Here is an 18159-nt window from a genome sequence, read left to right as displayed (position 1 = left end):
CTTCTGTGAAGCACGTTGGGGTTCAAAGTGCTCACCACACATCTAGATTAGTTCCTTGGGAGGTCTAGTTTCCAAAATGGGGTCACTTGTGGGGGAGCTCCAATGTTTAGGCACACAGGGGCTCTCCAAACGCGACATGGTGTCCGCTAATGATTGGAGCTAATTTTCCATTCAAAAAGTCAAATGGCGCGCCTTCCCTTCCGAGCCTTGCCGTGCGCCCAAACAGTGGTTTACCCCCACATATGAGGTATCGGCGTACTCAGGAGAAATTGCCCAACAAATTTTAGGATACATTTTATCCTGTTGCCCATGTGAAAATGAAAATATTGAGGCTAAAATAAATTTTTTGTGAAGAAAAAAAAAAAAAAACCTTTCATTTTTATGGATCAATTTGTGAAGCACCTGGGGGTTTAAAGTGCTCACTATGCATCTAGATAAGTTCCTTGGGGCGTCTAGTTTCCAAAATGGGGTCACTTGTGGGGGAGCTCCAATGTTTAGGCACATGGGGGCTCTCCAAACGCGACATGGTGTCCGCTAAAGATTGGAGCCAAATTTTCATTCAAAAAGTCAAATGGCGCTCCTTCCCTTCTGAGCCCTGCCGTGCGCCCAAACAGTGGTTTACCCCCACATATGAGGTATCAGCGTACTCAGGAGAAATTGGACAACAACTTTCGTGGTCCTGTTTCTCCTTTTACCCTTGGGAAAATAAAAAGATTGTTGCTAAAAGATCATTTTTGTGACTAAAAAGTTAAATGTTCATTTTTTAAACTTCTTGAATGTGGTTTTGAGCAGCCTTAAGGGGTGCAGTTTTTAGAATGGTGTCACTTTTGGGTATTTTCAGCCATATAGAACCCTCAAACTGACTTCAAATGTGAGGTGGTCCCTAAAAAAAAAAATGGTTTTGTAAATTTTGTTGTAAAAATGAGAAATCACTGGTCAAATTTTAACCCTTATAACTTCCTAGCAAAAAAAAAATTTTGTTTCCAGAATTGTGCCGATGTAAAGTAGACATGTGGGAAATGTTATTTATAGTTAATAGTGTCACATAACTCTGATTTAACAGAATAAAAATTCAAAATGTGAAAATTGCAAAATTTTCGCCAAATTTCCGTTTTTTTTCACAAATAAACGCAGAAATTATCGACCTAAATTTACCACTAACATGAAGCCCAATATGTCACGAAAAAACAATCTCAGAATCGCTAGGATCCGTTGAAGCGTTCCTGAGTTATTACCTCATAAAGGGACACTGGTCAGAATTGCAAAAAATGGCCAGGTCATTAGGGTCAAAATAGGCTGGGTTATGAAGGGGTTAATGCAATGTCGCGGCGACCAAAAAACGTAATTCGTGTGTTTAATTTTTGTTCCTTGCTACGTCAGCGATCAAGTGAATTTTTTTTTTTTTTAATATAGATATATAGATAGATATATACCAAATGTGTAGGTTTTTTAATTTTTTTTATTTTGAAAGGGGGGTGATTTGAACTTTTAGATTTTTTTTTTTCATAATTTAAAAATTTTTCTCTTTTTTTCACTCTTTCCATGCTTTAATAGTCTCCATAGGAGACTAGAAGCTGACACAACTTGATTTCCTCTGCTACATAGAGGCGATGCTCACATTGCCATTATATAGTAGAATTACAGCATCGCTATGAGCACCGACCACAGGGTGGCGCTCACAGCAATCTGGCATCAACGGCCATAGAGGTCTCAAGGAGACCTCTGGTTGTCATGCCGACGCGCCGATGACCCCCCGGTCAAGTGACTTGGGTCGCCGGTGCAGGCATTTCTGGCTGGATGGCCAGAAGTGCTTGTTAAATGCCGCTGTCAGTTTGACAGCGGCATTTACCCCCCGCCGGAGTCCACATCAAAGCGGGGATTCCGCCATCGGATGTACTATCCCGTCTGATGGCAGAAAGGGGTTAATGCATGTCATAACTCTGGGAGTGACTGTGTCCTTGTAATCTTGCAGATGGAAGAAAATATGACTATCCTTCAGATTGAGAGGGATTTGAGAGTGAGATTAGAGGTTCTCACAAAACAGAAGACTGACCGACTGGAGGAATTAAAGATATTACAGCAAAAAGACCAGGAACTTTGTTCCGATCTCTGTGTTACTCCATATTACATTCCATCTGGAAGCATCCCCAGTGTTCATCAACTAGAAGAACTCAAGGAGCACATCAAGGTTCAGACAGAAGAAAAGGTAAGATGTCAACCTAACTATTGCTGAAATTCAGAGGGAGCTGTAATGTTTGTGCATCCTGGGCAAACTGGTTTTAAGTGGTTGGCCTTTTGGACCATCAAAGTGTGAAAGGTCTCCTGATAAGCTGATAAATGAGAATTCTGCTATGTACATAAATTAATTTGCAATTGTTTCATTACCCTACAGCATCAAACCCCAAAAGTATTTGTCATTGTATTGTTAGCAAAATGTCAGGTCACCTGGAGACTGTAGCTGAGGGACCTGAATGAAATACTACCTCCATTATTTACCCCTAAAGGTCTTTTCAGAGTTCTTTTAAGAGCCGATCCTCTTCAAAATCTATATGAAAAACAACTTCAAATATGCTTTGATGGAGCTTTTGGAGTGCATCTGCTTCAAAGTCCATGTAACAAAAAAAAAAGTGAAAATACCATAACCAAACACTTGAAACTTGGGATTCTCAACCAGACAGCACTTTAACCTGCAGATTCCAAACTATGTGATCTTTTCCTTATAGAGAAAGCGCCTTGAGGCCTTTTCCGCACTCAGAACTGAAATTCGCCAGTGTTTGGATGATATAGGTCGTCAACCTGAAAACTCTCTAGAACAAGATGCCATTTGTGAGGATGAAGAAGCCTTCTTCCTGACACAAGAAAATATCAAAGCGCTTACTGTTCTCAAAGCACAGGTTTGTTTGTGCATCAGTGTGCATTCCCGCTTGTTTTCTTTTCTTTTTTTCTTGTAGAAAACATCAACTAAAAATCAATTTCTTTCAATCAACTAGGTCTCCATATTGTTCATAAAAAAAAATAAAAATTAAATTCTGTAACCATCTGCAGCATTTCAATTCACACCCATGATTGTAGGTATCCTTTAATGGTTCACGATTTCTAGACTAGCGCAAGTTCTTTAGAGGGCCATTCTCAAGTTCTTCAAAGTGAACCTGTCTCCAGTTTTTTTTTTTTAATTATTATTTGTTTGTTTGTTTTGGCTTATAAGTAGTGATGAGTGAGTATACTCGTTGCTCGGGTGGTCTCTGAGTATCTGTGAGTGCTCGGAGATTGTTTTTGTCGATGACGCAGCTGCATGATTTACGACTGCTAGCCAGCCTGAATACTTGCGGGGGTTGCCTGGGAATCCCCACATGTATTCAAGCTGTCCAGAAGCTGCAAATCATGAAGCTGAGTCAACAAAAACTAAATCTCCGAGCGCTCACAGGTACTCAGAGACCACCTGAGGAACGAGTATACTCACTCATCACTACTTATAAGCCATGCCCATCACCTTATTAAAATGTAAATGGGATTCCTAAAACCCCTTTTTATATTAGCTGTGAAAAAGTTGCATTCATGTCCTGCACTGCATGCAAATTGCTAATCCAGATTGTGTTCAGCACCACCCGGTCCCTTCAAACGCCGCCTCTTCTATCTGGATGGAAGTGGATGGTGTCTCTACGTCGTCTAAACAGTACTTGAAGTCTCGTGCCCGCCACCTTACTATGCTCTCATGAACAGCTAGGTAGCTGGTGACGGACAAGTGAAGCTGAGACTTCGAGCACTGTGTGAATAATGTAGCGACATCATCCACTTGCATCCAGGTAGATGGGACGACACTGATCACTATTTGTATTCGGCCATTGTGCCAGACTACACAATCTACATGCAGCGTGGCACATGTATAAAATATATTTTTACCCCTCCACTCTGGGCCACTTTCTGGGTTTCTTGTTTTTTTTTTTTTTTTTTTTTTTCCCCCTTCACGGCAGGGCTCTGAAGGTACGCTATTTGACTTGTGGAGCGCTAAAGTGCCTTTAAAAGTGGTACATATTAAACATATAGAGACACACGCACGCACGCGCACACACACACCATTTTAGAACGACTCCGCACAAGGAATTTATCTAGATGTGGTCAAGATTCTTGAATCTGCAGGTGCCTCACAACATTTTATAACATTTGTGCCTTGAAAGTAAATACATTTTTACCACAAAAATGTTGCTTTAGCCCCAAACGTTTCCGTTTTTCATGGGTAATGTGAGAAAATGGATTATACAATTTATTGTGCAGTTTCTCCTGAGTACCCAGATACCCCATATGTGGTGGAAAACTGGGTGCATGGCTCTGAAGGGAAGGAGCACTATTTGAAGACAGCGGACACCATGTAGCATTTGAAGAGCCCCTGACATGCCGACAGCAGAAACCCCCACAAGTTTATTTTTTTAAACTACTCCTCAACAAATTCATATCTGTGTTTGGCTACTATTGCACTAAACTATTTTTTATTTATTTATTTTTTACATCACCATATTTTGAAGGCTATAGTTTTTTATTTATTTTTTTTTCCCTACTTCTAAGTCATGTGAGTGCTTGTTTTTAATGTGATGAATTGTCATTTTTAGTGGTACCATTTTGGGGAACATAATACGTTTTTGATCGCTTTCTATTCTGCTTTTTGGGAGGCAGAATGAACTAAAACCTTCAATTCCTGATTTTTTTTTTTAATTTTTTTTTTCTGTAGAAATACAGCGATATCACAATTAAATTGTGGCTTTTTGCGGCTTTTACACAATTTTTTTTTATTAAATAAATTGTTTTGTCGCTGCTTTTTTTTTTTTTTTTTTTTTTTTTTTTTTTTTTTTTTAAATATTATATACTTGGCCCATTTACGGGACTTCAACTTTTATTACTCTGATCACTGGTAGAATGCATTGGAATGTACAGGTTCTGGAATGCATTATACCTCAGTGTGACACTGGCAGAACACATTTTTGACCACGCTCCTGACTTGACCCAACAGGCCACTGTAGCTGACAGCCCAGGAGGTCATCTCACTGCCTGCTGTCATGGCAACCCTTAGACCCCATAATCATGTCGTGGGGGTGCCAATCATATGGCAGAGAGCACCCTCCCTCTCCGATCACTATCGTTCGTGGCATTTAGAGGATTAAAACAGCTGCCACTTCCCCTATGGCTTAAGCTTAGCTCCTGGAGGTGATTGCCATGACGTACCAGTACATCCATCCATTTGCGGGAAGAGGTTAAGTATGCTGCCATTCCCCTGTATACTGTATGAGCCTCCTATACATGCAGATATCCCATAGCATAAAATGCATGCCTCGATCCCTTTCCCCTGCCACTCTGCTCTGTTCTTTGGAGCACTGACTTTCCGTATAGCAGATGCGGTGTAATAACGTCATCGCCTCTGCTGTCTCACGTGCTGCTAGTGGAAGAAGGAGCCAGCAGCTGGCCTCACCAATCATGTATGCACTGTCTGCATCCTGAAGGTGTATATTATCGGGAAGCAGGTAAGGGCATAGTGTGACCCCCCCCTGGGCCACTGTTTTCCGCCCTTTGGTTGTCTTGGTCCTCAGGCCGCACATCCACTGTATAAAGTTAATGTCTTATAAAAAATCAGTTTACACTATTCATTCACAAGAACAAATAGCCATATATCCCTACAGTTTCAGACATGTTTTGAGGGGTTCTTTGCTGCCAATTTGGAGTCATGATAAACTGCTCAAACACATTTGGAACTGCTCAGCTTAAATGGCTTCATCCCTCCCCCCACCTCAATGTGGATGCTGGATATTTTTCAATGCAACTTGTGGTCAGCCTGGAGATCACCTGACGTAGCTGAATACCTTTGTATATGGGCATTTGTTAAATTACCTATAGTGTACTGTTTTTTGTTTTTTTTTTTGTTTGTTTGTTTTGTCCTATCTTATCTGTTTTAAAAAAAAAAAAATTGCAAGTTTCACTTCCTGGCCTTACACTAGACTAAAGGTACCGTCTCATTTAGCGACGCTGCAGCGATCTAGACAACGATGCCGATCGCTGCAGCGTTTACACAGACAGCTCTCCAGCGACCAACGATGCCGGTCCCCGGGTAACCAGGGTAAACATCAGGTTACTAAGCGCAGGGCTGCGCTTAGTAACCCGATGTTTACCCTGGTTACCAGTGAAGACATCGCTGAATCGGCGTCACACACACCGATTCAGCGATGTCTGCGGGAGTCCAGCGACAAAATAAAATTCTGGACTTTCTGCTCCGACCAACGATGGCACAGCAGGATCCTGATCGCTGCTGCGTGTCAAACTCAACGATACCGCTATCCAGGACGCTGCAACGTCACAGATCGCTAGCGATATCGTTCAGTGTGAAGGTACCTTAATGCTTTTTGGTCTGTACAGAAGACTTTACGGCAGTTACATTTTCTCCTACGTATCATTGGGGGACACAGGACGAATGGGTGTTATGCTGCTGCCACCAGGAGGACACTAAGTTAAACACACACAAAAGATTAACTCCTCCCCTGCAGTATACACCCACAGGCTGGACAATCCAGAGCCAGTTCTTACTTAGTGTCTCAGGAGGCACTTGGGTCCTCAGGACCCCACCAATTTTTGTTTTTAACGGAAGGGAGTGACAGGCAAATTTTCAGCTCTGATCTCTCCCGCACCAACAACGGGCAAGTACATGGAGCGTTCCTCCTGTATCCTTTCCCGCGACGATGGATGCCAGCCCTGGCTCACTTTCCAGTGTGGCGACGGTTCCTTAGCGTTCCGATCTCCCTCCCTCCCTCCCTGTCAGGCGACCACGGGGACTAATCATCCACCTAAGTTTCCTGGAGCCAGGGCACAGCCGGACAGAATGCCATGGCGTCCGTGCAGCCGCCCACTGCATCACCACTGAACATAGCGGATGTTGCACGGCGGCAGAAGCTCTCCACCCTCTCCCTACTAAGGTGAAGGTGGATGGAGCATCGGCCCCATCGCACAAGGTAAGTGCGGGGGCCGACCAGCTGACAGGGGACCGCCCGTTCAGGGATCCCTTATCCTTTTTCTAATGCGGCAGCCGCGGGGCAGCTTTATAATGGAGGCATGGCGGGCAATCCGGCGCTCTGTTAGGGCGGTGGCACAGTTTACCGGCCCTGGGCCGGACTCCAACACGGACAATCAGACTCCCTCCCACATACAGCAGGATGGTGGTGGCAATGGCAGCGTTCCGACGCGCATAGCAGGGAATCCACCGCCCGCCCACGACACGCCCCCCTCCCTCTCTCTCTCTCGGCGCTTCTCGTTCCCGAGAAGCGCCCTTCTCACATCTCGGCGGCCATCTTGGACCAGGAAGTGCGCTGGCGGCTCTGCAGCACCACAGCGCACAGGACTTCAGGATCTCCCTGCCAAGCACCGCAGAACTTGGTGAGACGCACTCAGTAGGATTGTCTCTTCCCCTGCCAGTACGCTCACTTTATGGCAAAGATGTCACAGTCTAAGCAAAAACGGACTGGAAAGACCCACTCTGTTATTTTTGCTGTGTGCACCTCCTGCAAGGTATCTCTGCCCCGAGGTCACACTACCCCGCTGTGCTCCGCCTGCGAAATGTCTGCGGCACAGGATACTCCGGCCTCTGACCTGGAATGTAGTGAGCCTAGTACCCCCGCATGGGCGTCCTCCCTTGCTCGATCTGTGGCATCCTTGGAAAGGACGATACAGTCCCTCCGTGACCCGTCCCTTACCCAGGGCGCTTCCACGGATGATGTAACGCGGCCTAAAAACCCCTCTCGGCCTAGAGGTCGTACCGTTTCCAGAAGCCCTCTCTCATCTAGAAAGAAGTCCAGGGTAATATCTCCGGTCCGTGATCAGCCCTCCGGCTCAGAGAGCGAAGTCTCTCGTCACTCATCCCCAGCTCATAGCAGGGAATCCTTTCTGGACGACGCATCCAGCGTGTCCTGTTCCCCAGAGTATCGTCACGACCAAGAGACCCTAGATTCTCTCATAGACTCGGTAAGTCAGACGCTACAGTTAGAGGAGGAAACCCCGTCCAAGGCGGTTCATCCCGTGTCATTCGGGCGAACCACAAAGGCTCATAGATTTTTTCCTACGCATCCTCAATTCAAGGACATTGTCGATCTCCACAGAGTCCGTCCGGATAAACGCTTCTCAGGTCAGAAGGCTATGCAATTGAAGTATCCGTTTGCTCAGGACCTTGCTAAGGAGTGGTCTCAGTCACCCTCCGTGGACCCGCCAGTGTCGCGGCTAGCCACCAAGGCGGTTCTATCCTCCTCCGAGGGCGCGTCCATCAAGCATCCCACTGATAGACAAATTGACCAGATGGCTCGCTCGGCTTTTGAAGCTTCCTCGGCTTCTCTCTTCCCTTCTTTTGCCGCCACATGGGTTGCAAAAACCATGACCCATTGGGCCGAGTCTTTAGCCTCTACAGCACTACACGCCGACTTACCCCCCCGAGGTTTCACACCTGGCCACTCAGATTGCCAGAGCGGGGGACTTTGTAGTTTCCGCATCCTTAGACGCGGCCAACTGTGCCTCACAGGCAGCGGCCAATGCTGTCACGATCCGCAGATCCCTTTGGCTCAGGGACTGGAAAGCGGACTCAGGATCCAAAAAATCTCTCACGTCCCTTCCATACCAGGGCGAACGCCTTTTTGGGGACAAACTAGATAAAATAATCGCAGACTCCACAGGGGGAAAGAGCAAATTCCTTCCCCAGCAACGGACCTTTCGCCCCTTTCGCAACCAACAGGGACGAGGCCGATACTTCCGTTTCGGTTCCAATTGGTCCAATCCTCCCTCCGCGCCACCCGGCGCCGGGAGAGGTCAGCGCAAGGACAGAACCTCCCAGCCATCTTACAAACCTTCTCCCTCTTGGAGAGGCAGACCCAGACAACAGGGGTCCAGGGGGCCCAGACCTAACAGGTCTCCACCTCAATGACTCTTGGCAGACGCCAAAGGACACCGACAGAGTTGGCGGCCGCCTACTCTTCTTTCGGGACGCGTGGCTCTCGGTAGTTCCCGACCGATGGGTCCGCGAACTGGTATCCTTCGGTTACAAGATAGAGTTTGTCTCTCTTCCCCCATCTCGTTTCTTCCAGTCCCCTCCTCCCAGAGCAAGGGTCCGTCAGTATTTTCAGGCCATAAGATCGCTATGGGAAGACGGGGTCATCATCCCGGTACCTCAGAACGAGAGGTACCAAGGTTTCTATTCCAATCTTTTCATTGTACCAAAGAAGGACGGCTCAGTACGTCCAATATTGGACCTCAAGCTCCTCAACAAGTACGTCAGTGTACGTCAATTCCGTATGGAGTCCCTCCGCTCGGTAATTGCCTCTCTGGAAGAGGGCGAGTTCCTTGCATCTCTAGATGTTCAAGACGCTTACTTGCACATTCCCATCCTACCGTCTCATCAGCGCTTCCTCCGCTTCGCGGTCCAGGGGCACCATTTTCAGTTTGTCGCCCTACCTTTCGGGCTGGCCACTGCTCCTCGGGTGTTCACCAAGGTCATGGCAGCTGCCGTGGCCATTCTACATGCTCGAGGCATAGTGGTGTTGCCCTACTTGGACGACATCCTCATAAAAGGCCCCTCTTTCCGGTCCTGTTCAGAAGCGGTAGACGTCACTATAAATACCTTTTTGCGCCTGGGCTGGAAAATCAATTTCAAAAAATCTTCCCCAGTCCCGGCCCAAACCATATCCTACCTGGGAATGATCTTAGACTCCTCTCAGGGTCTAGTACTTTTGCCTCCGGAAAAGGTATCCACTCTTCAGAGAGAAGTCCGGAAGCTTACTCAACCTCGCTCTCACTCCCTACGCTTCTCCATGAGGGTACTCGGCAGGATGGTGGCGGCAATGGAGGCAGTGCCCTTTGCGGTTTTTCACCTCCGTCCCTTACAACACGCCATTCTGGCAGTATGGGACAGGAATCCCGCCTCGCTCGACCGCCGTCTCCTTCTCTCTCGCCCAATCAGACAGTCCCTCAGGTGGTGGACCAAGAGGTCCTCCCTGACTCGGGGGAAGTCTTTCCTTCCGGTGCACTGGCTGGTTGTCACAACGGACGCCAGTCTCCTCGGCTGGGGTGCAGTGTTCCAGCGCCACTCGACTCAGGGTCGCTGGTCTCCGCAGGAGTCCCAGCTGCCCATCAATATCCTAGAGATTCGGGCAATCAGACTGGCTCTCCATCATTTTCAGCCGTTCCTCTCCGGCCGTGCGGTCAGAGTCCAGTCCGACAACGCCACTGCGGTAGCCTACATCAACCGCCAAGGGGGCACTCGCAGCAAGGCGGCCATGGTCGAGGTGACACTAATTCTCCGCTGGGCCGAGACACATCATTCCATACTCTCAGCAGTTTTTATCCCAGGCGTGGAAAACTGGGAAGCGGACTTTCTCAGTCGCCACAGCCTCGATCCCGGAGAGTGGTCTCTCCATCCCGCAATCTTTCACCAGATATGCTCTCGATGGGGGACCCCGGACGTGGACCTAATGGCATCTCGCCTCAATTGCCAGGTTCCCGTCTTCATGGCCAGGTCTCACGACCCCTCAGCCTTCGGAGCCGACGCTCTCGTCCTCTCATGGCAGGGTTTCAGACTCCCATACATCTTTCCCCCAATTCCTCTTCTGACAAAGGTGATCAGGAAGATCAAGGCAGAACGGATCCCAGTACTTCTCATCGCTCCGGACTGGCCGCGCAGGACATGGTATGCCGAGATGGTTCAACTGGTCTCAGACGTACCTTGGAGGCTGCCGAGTCGCGCAGACCTCCTGTCTCAAGGGCCCATTTACCACCCGAACTCAGAGGCCCTGTGTTTAACGGTGTGGCCGTTGAGTCCTGGGTACTGAGGCAGAAGGGGTTGCCCCAGACGGTGATATCTACCATGCTCCGCGCACGCAAGCCTTCTTCTATGCGCATCTACCACCGCGCCTGGAAGGCATACTTCGCCTGGTGCAGGAAGCGGGGACGTTTCCCCCTCCGTTTTTCTATCCCTCACATTTTGGAATTCCTCCAATCAGGCGTAGACTTGGGTCTTGCTCTCAGCTCTCTTAAGGGCCAAATTTCTGCTCTCTCGGTTCTTTTTCAGAGAAAGATTGCAAACAGATTGCAGGTCAGGACCTTCATCCAGGGTGTTTCTCATATGGCTCCACCTTACAAGATGCCCTTGGAACCATGGGACCTGAACCTAGTTCTCTGTGCTCTTCAAGAGCCCCCCTTTGAGCCCTTGCATGAAGTGTCTTTGCTGTTCTTGTCTTGGAAGATTGCCTTCCTCGTGGCTGTCACGTCTATTAGACGTGTCTCTGAGCTGGCAGCTCTGTCGTGCCGACCTCCTTTCCTCGTGTTCCACCAGGACAAGGTGGTTCTGCGGACATGTCCGACTTTTCTTCCGAAGGTCGTTTCCTCCTTCCATCTTAATGAGGAGATTGTCCTTCCCTCACTGTGCCCTGCTCCTTCCCACCGCACGGAAAGGGCGCTCCACACTCTGGACTTAGTGAGGGGTCTCAGACGTTACGTCTCCAGGACTGCGTCTCTCCGTAGGTCAGACGCCTTGTTCGTTCTTCCGAAGGGGCCACGGAAGGGACTACCCGCTTCCAAGGCCTCCATTGCCAAGTGGATTCGTTCCGCCATCCAAGAGTCCTACCGTGTCAAGGGTCACGCCGCACCTCCGGGGATCAAGGCTCATTCTACCCGGTCAGTCGGCGCGTCCTGGGCCATCCGGCACCAGGCATCGGCAGCACAGGTCTGCAAGGCTGCTACATGGTCCAGTCTACATACGTTCACGAAGCACTACCAGGTGCACTTTCAGGCTTCGGCAGACGCTTCCGTCGGTAGGCGAATCCTACAAGCGGCTGTGTCTCATCTGTAGTTTGTAGGCTCGCTCAGCATTTATAACTTCTGGTGACCCACCCAGGGACTGCTTTGGGACGTCCCATTCGTCCTGTGTCCCCCAATGATACGTAGGAGAAAAGGAGATTTTTGTGTACTCACCGTAAAATCTTTTTCTCCGAGTCATCATTGGGGGACACAGCACCCTCCCTGTTAGCCTAGTTGGCTCAATTGTTCTTTTCAGTCTGTGTTTTGACTATGACATGTTTTCTGTTTGTTAACTGGCTTACTCCTACTGCTTTGTTACCGAACTGGCTCTGGATTGTCCAGCCTGTGGGTGTATACTGCAGGGGAGGAGTTAATCTTTTGTGTGTGTTTAACTTAGTGTCCTCCTGGTGGCAGCAGCATAACACCCATTCGTCCTGTGTCCCCCAATGATGACTCGGAGAAAAAGATTTTACGGTGAGTACACAAAAATCTCCTTATCACACAAGCTTAGAATGAAAGGACAAATACCACTTCTACATAGTAGTTAAAGCTTACAGCTTCCTTCTTTGCTCAGCTTAGAGCATGCTTATATAATGCTTCCATTCAAACAAATAGGGTCTTAGTCTATTGCTACTAATGTTCTTGTGAAGAACAGGAAGACATCTTGAAGAGGGAATCTGCCACCAGGTTTTTGTTACCCCGTCTGGGAGCAGCATACTGTAGGGACAGAGACCTTGATTCCAGTGATCACTCACTTTGGTCGCTGTAGTTTTGATAATGATAATGTTTAATAGTCTGGCATGATTAGTGGGAGGTAGAGTCTGAGGAAATGAAGCAACCTCCTGACTACTCACACTGTACATAGCGAGAGCGCAGGATTTAACCCCTTAGTGACAGAGCCAATTTGGTACTTAATGACCGAGCCAATTTTTACAATTCTGACCACTGTCACTTTGAGGTTATAGCTCTGGAACGCTTTAACGGATCCCACTGATTCTGAGATTGTTTTTTTTTTCGTGACATATTGTACTTCATGTTAGTGGTAACATTTCTTCGATATTACTTGCGATTATTTATGGAAAAAAATTGGAAATATGGCGAAAATTTTTAAAATTTTACAATTTTCAAACTTTGTATTTTTATGCCCTTAAATCAGAGAGATATGTCACACAACATAGTTAATAAATAACATTTCCGACATGTCTACTTTACATCAGCACAACTTTGGAAACAACTTTTTTTTGTTAGGGAGTTATAAGGGTTAAAAGTTGACCAGCAATTTCTCATTTTTACAACACCATTTTTTTTTTTTAAGGGACCACATCACATTTGATGTCATTTTGAGGGGTCTATATGATAGAAAATAACCAAGTGTGACACCATTCTAAAAACTGCACCCCTCAAGGTGCTCAAAACCACATTCAAGAAGTTTATTAACCCTGTACGTGCTTCACAGGAACTGAAACAATGTGGAAGGAAAAAATGAACATTTAACTTTTTTTTTGTAAACATTTTTAATTTGGAACCATTTTTTTTTATTTTATTTTAAGTGTAAAAACAGAAATGTAACCATAAATTTTGTTGTGCAATTTCTCCTGAATACGCCGATACCCCATATGTGGGGGTAAACCACTGTTTGGGCGCACGGCAGAGCTTGGAAGAGAAGGAGCGCCGTTTTACTTTTTCAATGTAGAATTGGCTGGAATTGAGATCGGACGCCATGTTGCGTTTGGAGAGCCCCTGATGTGCCTAAACAGTGGGAACTCCCCACAAATGACACCATTTAGGAAACTAGACCCCTTAAGGAACTTAACTAGATGTGTGGTGAGCACTTTAAACCCCCAGGTGCTTCACAGAAATGTATAACTTAGAGCCGTGAAAATAAAAAATCGCATTTTTTTTTTCTACAAAAATGATCTTTTTGCCCCCAAACTTTTATTTTCACAAGGTTAACAGGAGAAATTAGACCACAAAAGTTGTTGTGCAATTTCTCCTGAGTACATCGATACCCCATATGTGGGGGTAAACCACTGTTTGGGCGCACTGCAGAGCTTGGAAGAGAAGGAGTGCCGTTTTACTTTTTCAATGTAGAATTGGCCCCTGATGTGCCTAAACAGTGGAAACTCCCAACAAATGACACCATTTTGGAAACTAGACCCCTTAAAGGGAACCTGTCACCCCCAAAATGGCTGGTGAGGTAAGCTCACTGGCATCAGGGGCTTATCTACAGCATTCTGTAATGCTGTAGATAAGCCCCCGATGTTACCTGAAAGAGGAGAAAAAGACGTTAGATTATACTCACCCAGGGGCGGTCCCGGTGCGGTCAGGTCGGATGGGTGTCTCCGGTCCGCTCCGGCGCCTCCCATGTTCATTCCATGACGTCCTCTTCGGGTCTTTACGCTGCGGCTCCGGCGCAGGCGTACTTTGTCTGCCCTGTTGAGGGCAGAGCAAAGTACTGCAGGCGCCGGGCCTCTCTGACCTTTCCGGGCAGACAAAGTACGCCTGCGCCGGAGCCGCGGCATAAAGACCCGAAGAGGACGTCATGGAATGAACATGGGAGGCGCCGGAGCAGAGCGGAGACGCCCATTTGACCAGACCGCAGCGGGACCGACCCTGGGTGAGTATAATCTAACGTCTTTTTCTCCTCTTTCAGGTAACATCGGGGGCTTATCTACAGCATTACAGAATGCTGTAGATAAGCCCCTGATGCCGATGAGCTTACCTCACCAGCCATTTTGGGGATGACAGGTTCCCTTTAAGGAACTTAACTAGGTGTGGTGTGCACTTTAAACCCCCGAGTGCTTAACAGAAATTTATAACGTAGAGCCGTGAAAATAAAAAGTCCTTTTTTGTTCCTCAAAAATCTGTTGACCAGTTTGTCCTGAGTACGCTGATACCCCATATGTGTGTGTGGGGGGGGGGGGGGGGGGCACTGTTTGGGCACCCATCAGGGCTCGGAAGGGAAGGAGTGCCGCTTTGGAATGCAGACTTTGATGGGATGGTCTGCGGGCGTCATGTTGCATTTGCAGAGCTCCTGATGTACCTAAACAGTAGAAACCCCCCACAAGTGACCCCATTTTGGAAACTAGACCCCCAAAGGAACTTATCTAGATGTGTGGTGAGAACTTTGAATGCCCCAAGTGCTTCGCAGAAGTTTATAATGCAGAGTCGTGAAAATAAAAAAATAAAAATTTTCCACAAAAGATTTTTTTTAGCCCCCAAGTTTTTATTTTCACAAGGGTAACAGGAGAAATTGGACGCAAAAAGTTGTTGTCCAATTTATCCCGACTACGCTGATGCCCCATATGTGTGGGTAAACCACTGTTTGGGCGCACGGCAGAGCTCAGAAGGGAGGGAGCACCATTTGACTTTTTGAGCGCAAAATTGGCTGTGGCGTTTAGAGGCCCCCTGATGTACCTAAACAGTGGAAACCCCCCAATTCAAACTCCACCCCTAACAATAATCCCAAAGCTAACCATAACCCTAATCAAAACCCTAAACCCAACACACCCCTAATCCTAATCTCAACCCTAACCTCAAAACCTAACCCTAATCCCAATACACCCCTAATCCTAACCCTAACCTTAACCCTAATCCCAAACCTAACCCTAATCCCAAATGTAACCCTAATCCAAACCCTAATCCCAACTCTAACCCTAACTTTAGCCCTAACCCTAAGGCTATGTGCACACGTTGCGGATTTTGCTGCGGATCCGCAGCGTTTCCGCGGGTGCGGGTCCACAGCAGTTTCCCATGAGTTTACAGTACATTGTAAACCTATGGGAAATATAAAACGCTGTGCCCTTGCTGCGGAAAAAAACATGCGGAAACGCAGCAGTTTACATTCCGCAGCATGTCGCTTCTTTCTGCGGATTCCGCAGCGGTTTTACACCTGCTCCATAATAGAAAATCGCAGGTGTAAAACTGCAGGGGAATCCGCACAAAAACCGCGGTACATCCGCAATAAATCCGCAGGGAAAATGCAGCGTTTTGGCCCTGCGGATTTATCAAAACCGCTGCGGAAAAATCCGCAGAGAACCATTCTACATGTGCACATATCCTAACCCTACCCCTACCCCTAATTGGAAAATAGAAATACATGCATTTTTTTTATTTTATTATTTTTTCCTTACTAAGGGGGTGATAAAGGGGGGGTTATTTACTATTTTTTTTTATTTTGATCACTGTGATAGGATCTCAGTGACCAAAATAAAACAAGAGGAAGAATCTTCCTCGCCCGGCAGATCATGGCGGGCGCACTGCACATGCGCCTGCAATTTTCTTACCGGAGCAAGAAGCCGGCGGTCAGCAAAAGAAGCAGGAGGACCCAGGGACACCGGTAAGTATAGCAGGGTCCCTGAATCCCCCTATTTCTCTGTCCTCTGATGTGGCAACCGAGACCCCAGAGAAAATCCGACTCTGGGGGGCGCTATTTACTTTTTCCACAGTGCCGTCAATTAACGGCTCTGTGTTTTAAGTACCCTTAACTGCCGCCATTAAACGTATTGGAGGTCGTTAAGGGGTTAAAGCTAATGTTACATTAATTCAGTAAAAATGTGCTTGTTAAACTGCAGGTAAAGGGTGCCATACAGAGATGGTGGCTGTTTATTAGGGGGCTAGGGCAACAGAGGCTCCCTTTATTGGCTAGTCAATTCCAATTTCAGATCTCTACTCATAGCTATTGTCAAAATGGGTTTGTCAGCTAAATGTCTTGTCCTATACAGGTCCTTCTCAAAAAATTAGCATATAGTGTTAAATTTCATTATTTACCATAATGTAATGATTACAATTAAACTTTCATATATTATAGATTCATTATCCACCAACTGAAATTTGTCAGGTCTTTTATTGTTTTAATACTGATGATTTTGGCCTACAACTCCTGATAACCCAAAAAACCTGTCTCAATAAATTAGCATATCAAGAAAAGGTTCTCTAAACGACCTATTACCCTAATCTTCTGAATCAACTAATTAACTCTAAACACATGCAAAAGATACCTGAGGCTTTTAAAAACTCCCTGCCTGGTTCATTACTCAAAACCCCCATCATGGGTAAGACTAGCGACCTGACAGATGTCAAGAAGGCCATCATTGACACCCTCAAGCAAGAGGGTAAGACCCAGAAAGAAATTTCTCAACAAATAGGCTGTTCCCAGAGTACTGTATCAAGGCACCTCAATGGTAAGTCTGTTGGAAGGAAACAATGTGGCAGAAAACGCTGTACAACGAGAAGAGGTGACCGGACCCTGAGGAAGATTGTGGAGAAGGACCGATTCCAGACCTTGGGGAACCTGAGGAAGCAGTGGACTGAGTCTGGTGTGGAAACATCCAGAGCCACCGTGCACAGGCGTGTGCAGGAAATGGGCTACAGGTGCCGCATTCCCCAGGTAAAGCCACTTTTGAACCATAAACAGCGGCAGAAGCGCCTGACCTGGGCTACAGAGAAGCAGCACTGGACTGTTGCTAAGTGGTCCCAAGTACTTTTTTCTGATGAAAGCAAATTTTGCATGTCATTCGGAAATCAAGGTGCCAGAGTCTGGAGGAAGACTGGGGAGAAGGAAATGCCAAAATGCCTGAAGTCCAGTGTCAAGTACCCAGTCAGTGATGGTGTGGGGTGCCATGTCAGCTGCTGGTGTTGGTCCACTGTTTCATCAAGGGCAGGGTCAATGCAGCTAGCTATCAGGAGATTTTGGAGCACTTCATGCTTCCATCGGCTGAAATGCTTTATGGAGATGAAGATTTCATTTTTCAGCACGACCTGGCACCTGCTCACAGTGCCAAAACCACTGGTAAATGGTTTACTGACCATGGTATTACTGTGCTCAATTGGCCTGCCAACTCTCCTGACCTGAACCCCATAGAGAATCTGTGGGATATTGTGAAGAGAAAGTTGAGAGACGCAAGACCCAACACTCTGGATGAGCTTAAGGCCGCTATTGAAGCATCCTGGGCCTCCATAACATCTCAGCAGTGTCACAGGCTGATTGCCTCCATGCCACGCCGCATTGAAGCAGTCATTTCTGCCAAAGGATTCCCGACCAAGTATTGAGTGCATAACTGAACATTATTATTTGATGATTTTTTTGTTTGTTATTAAACACTTTTATTTGATTGGACGGGTGAAATATGCTAATTTATTGAGACAGGTTTTTTGGGTTATCAGGAGTTGTATGCCAAAATTATTATTATTATTATTATTATTTATTGTTATAGCGCCATTTATTCCATGGCGCTTTACAAGTGAGGAGGGGTATACATAATAAAAACAAGTACAATAATCTTGAACAATACAAGTCATAACTGGTACAGGAGGAGTGAGGACCCTGCCCGCGAGGGCTCACAATCTACAAGG

The 18159-nt window shown here is 46.8% G+C and overlaps 1 protein-coding gene across 2 annotated transcripts in view; it reads left to right on the top strand.

Moving 5' to 3' along the window:
- The window catches only part of LOC143786247 (protein regulator of cytokinesis 1-like), a 73907-nt gene that overhangs the window by 35304 nt on the left and 20444 nt on the right, over positions 1–18159 (top strand). For both annotated transcript variants that reach the window (XM_077275524.1, XM_077275522.1), the window contains exons 4-5: positions 1973–2206; positions 2724–2894. In XM_077275524.1, coding sequence (XP_077131639.1) covers positions 1973–2206; positions 2724–2894 — 405 coding nt within the window. The remainder of the gene's footprint in view (positions 1–1972; positions 2207–2723; positions 2895–18159) is intronic.

The sequence above is a fragment of the Ranitomeya variabilis genome, chromosome 1, assembly GCF_051348905.1.
Source record: "Ranitomeya variabilis isolate aRanVar5 chromosome 1, aRanVar5.hap1, whole genome shotgun sequence".
Lineage (NCBI taxonomy): Eukaryota > Metazoa > Chordata > Amphibia > Anura > Dendrobatidae > Ranitomeya > Ranitomeya variabilis.
Note: the sequence above shows the minus strand (reverse complement) of the source record. Positions and strands in the feature narration are given on the sequence as shown.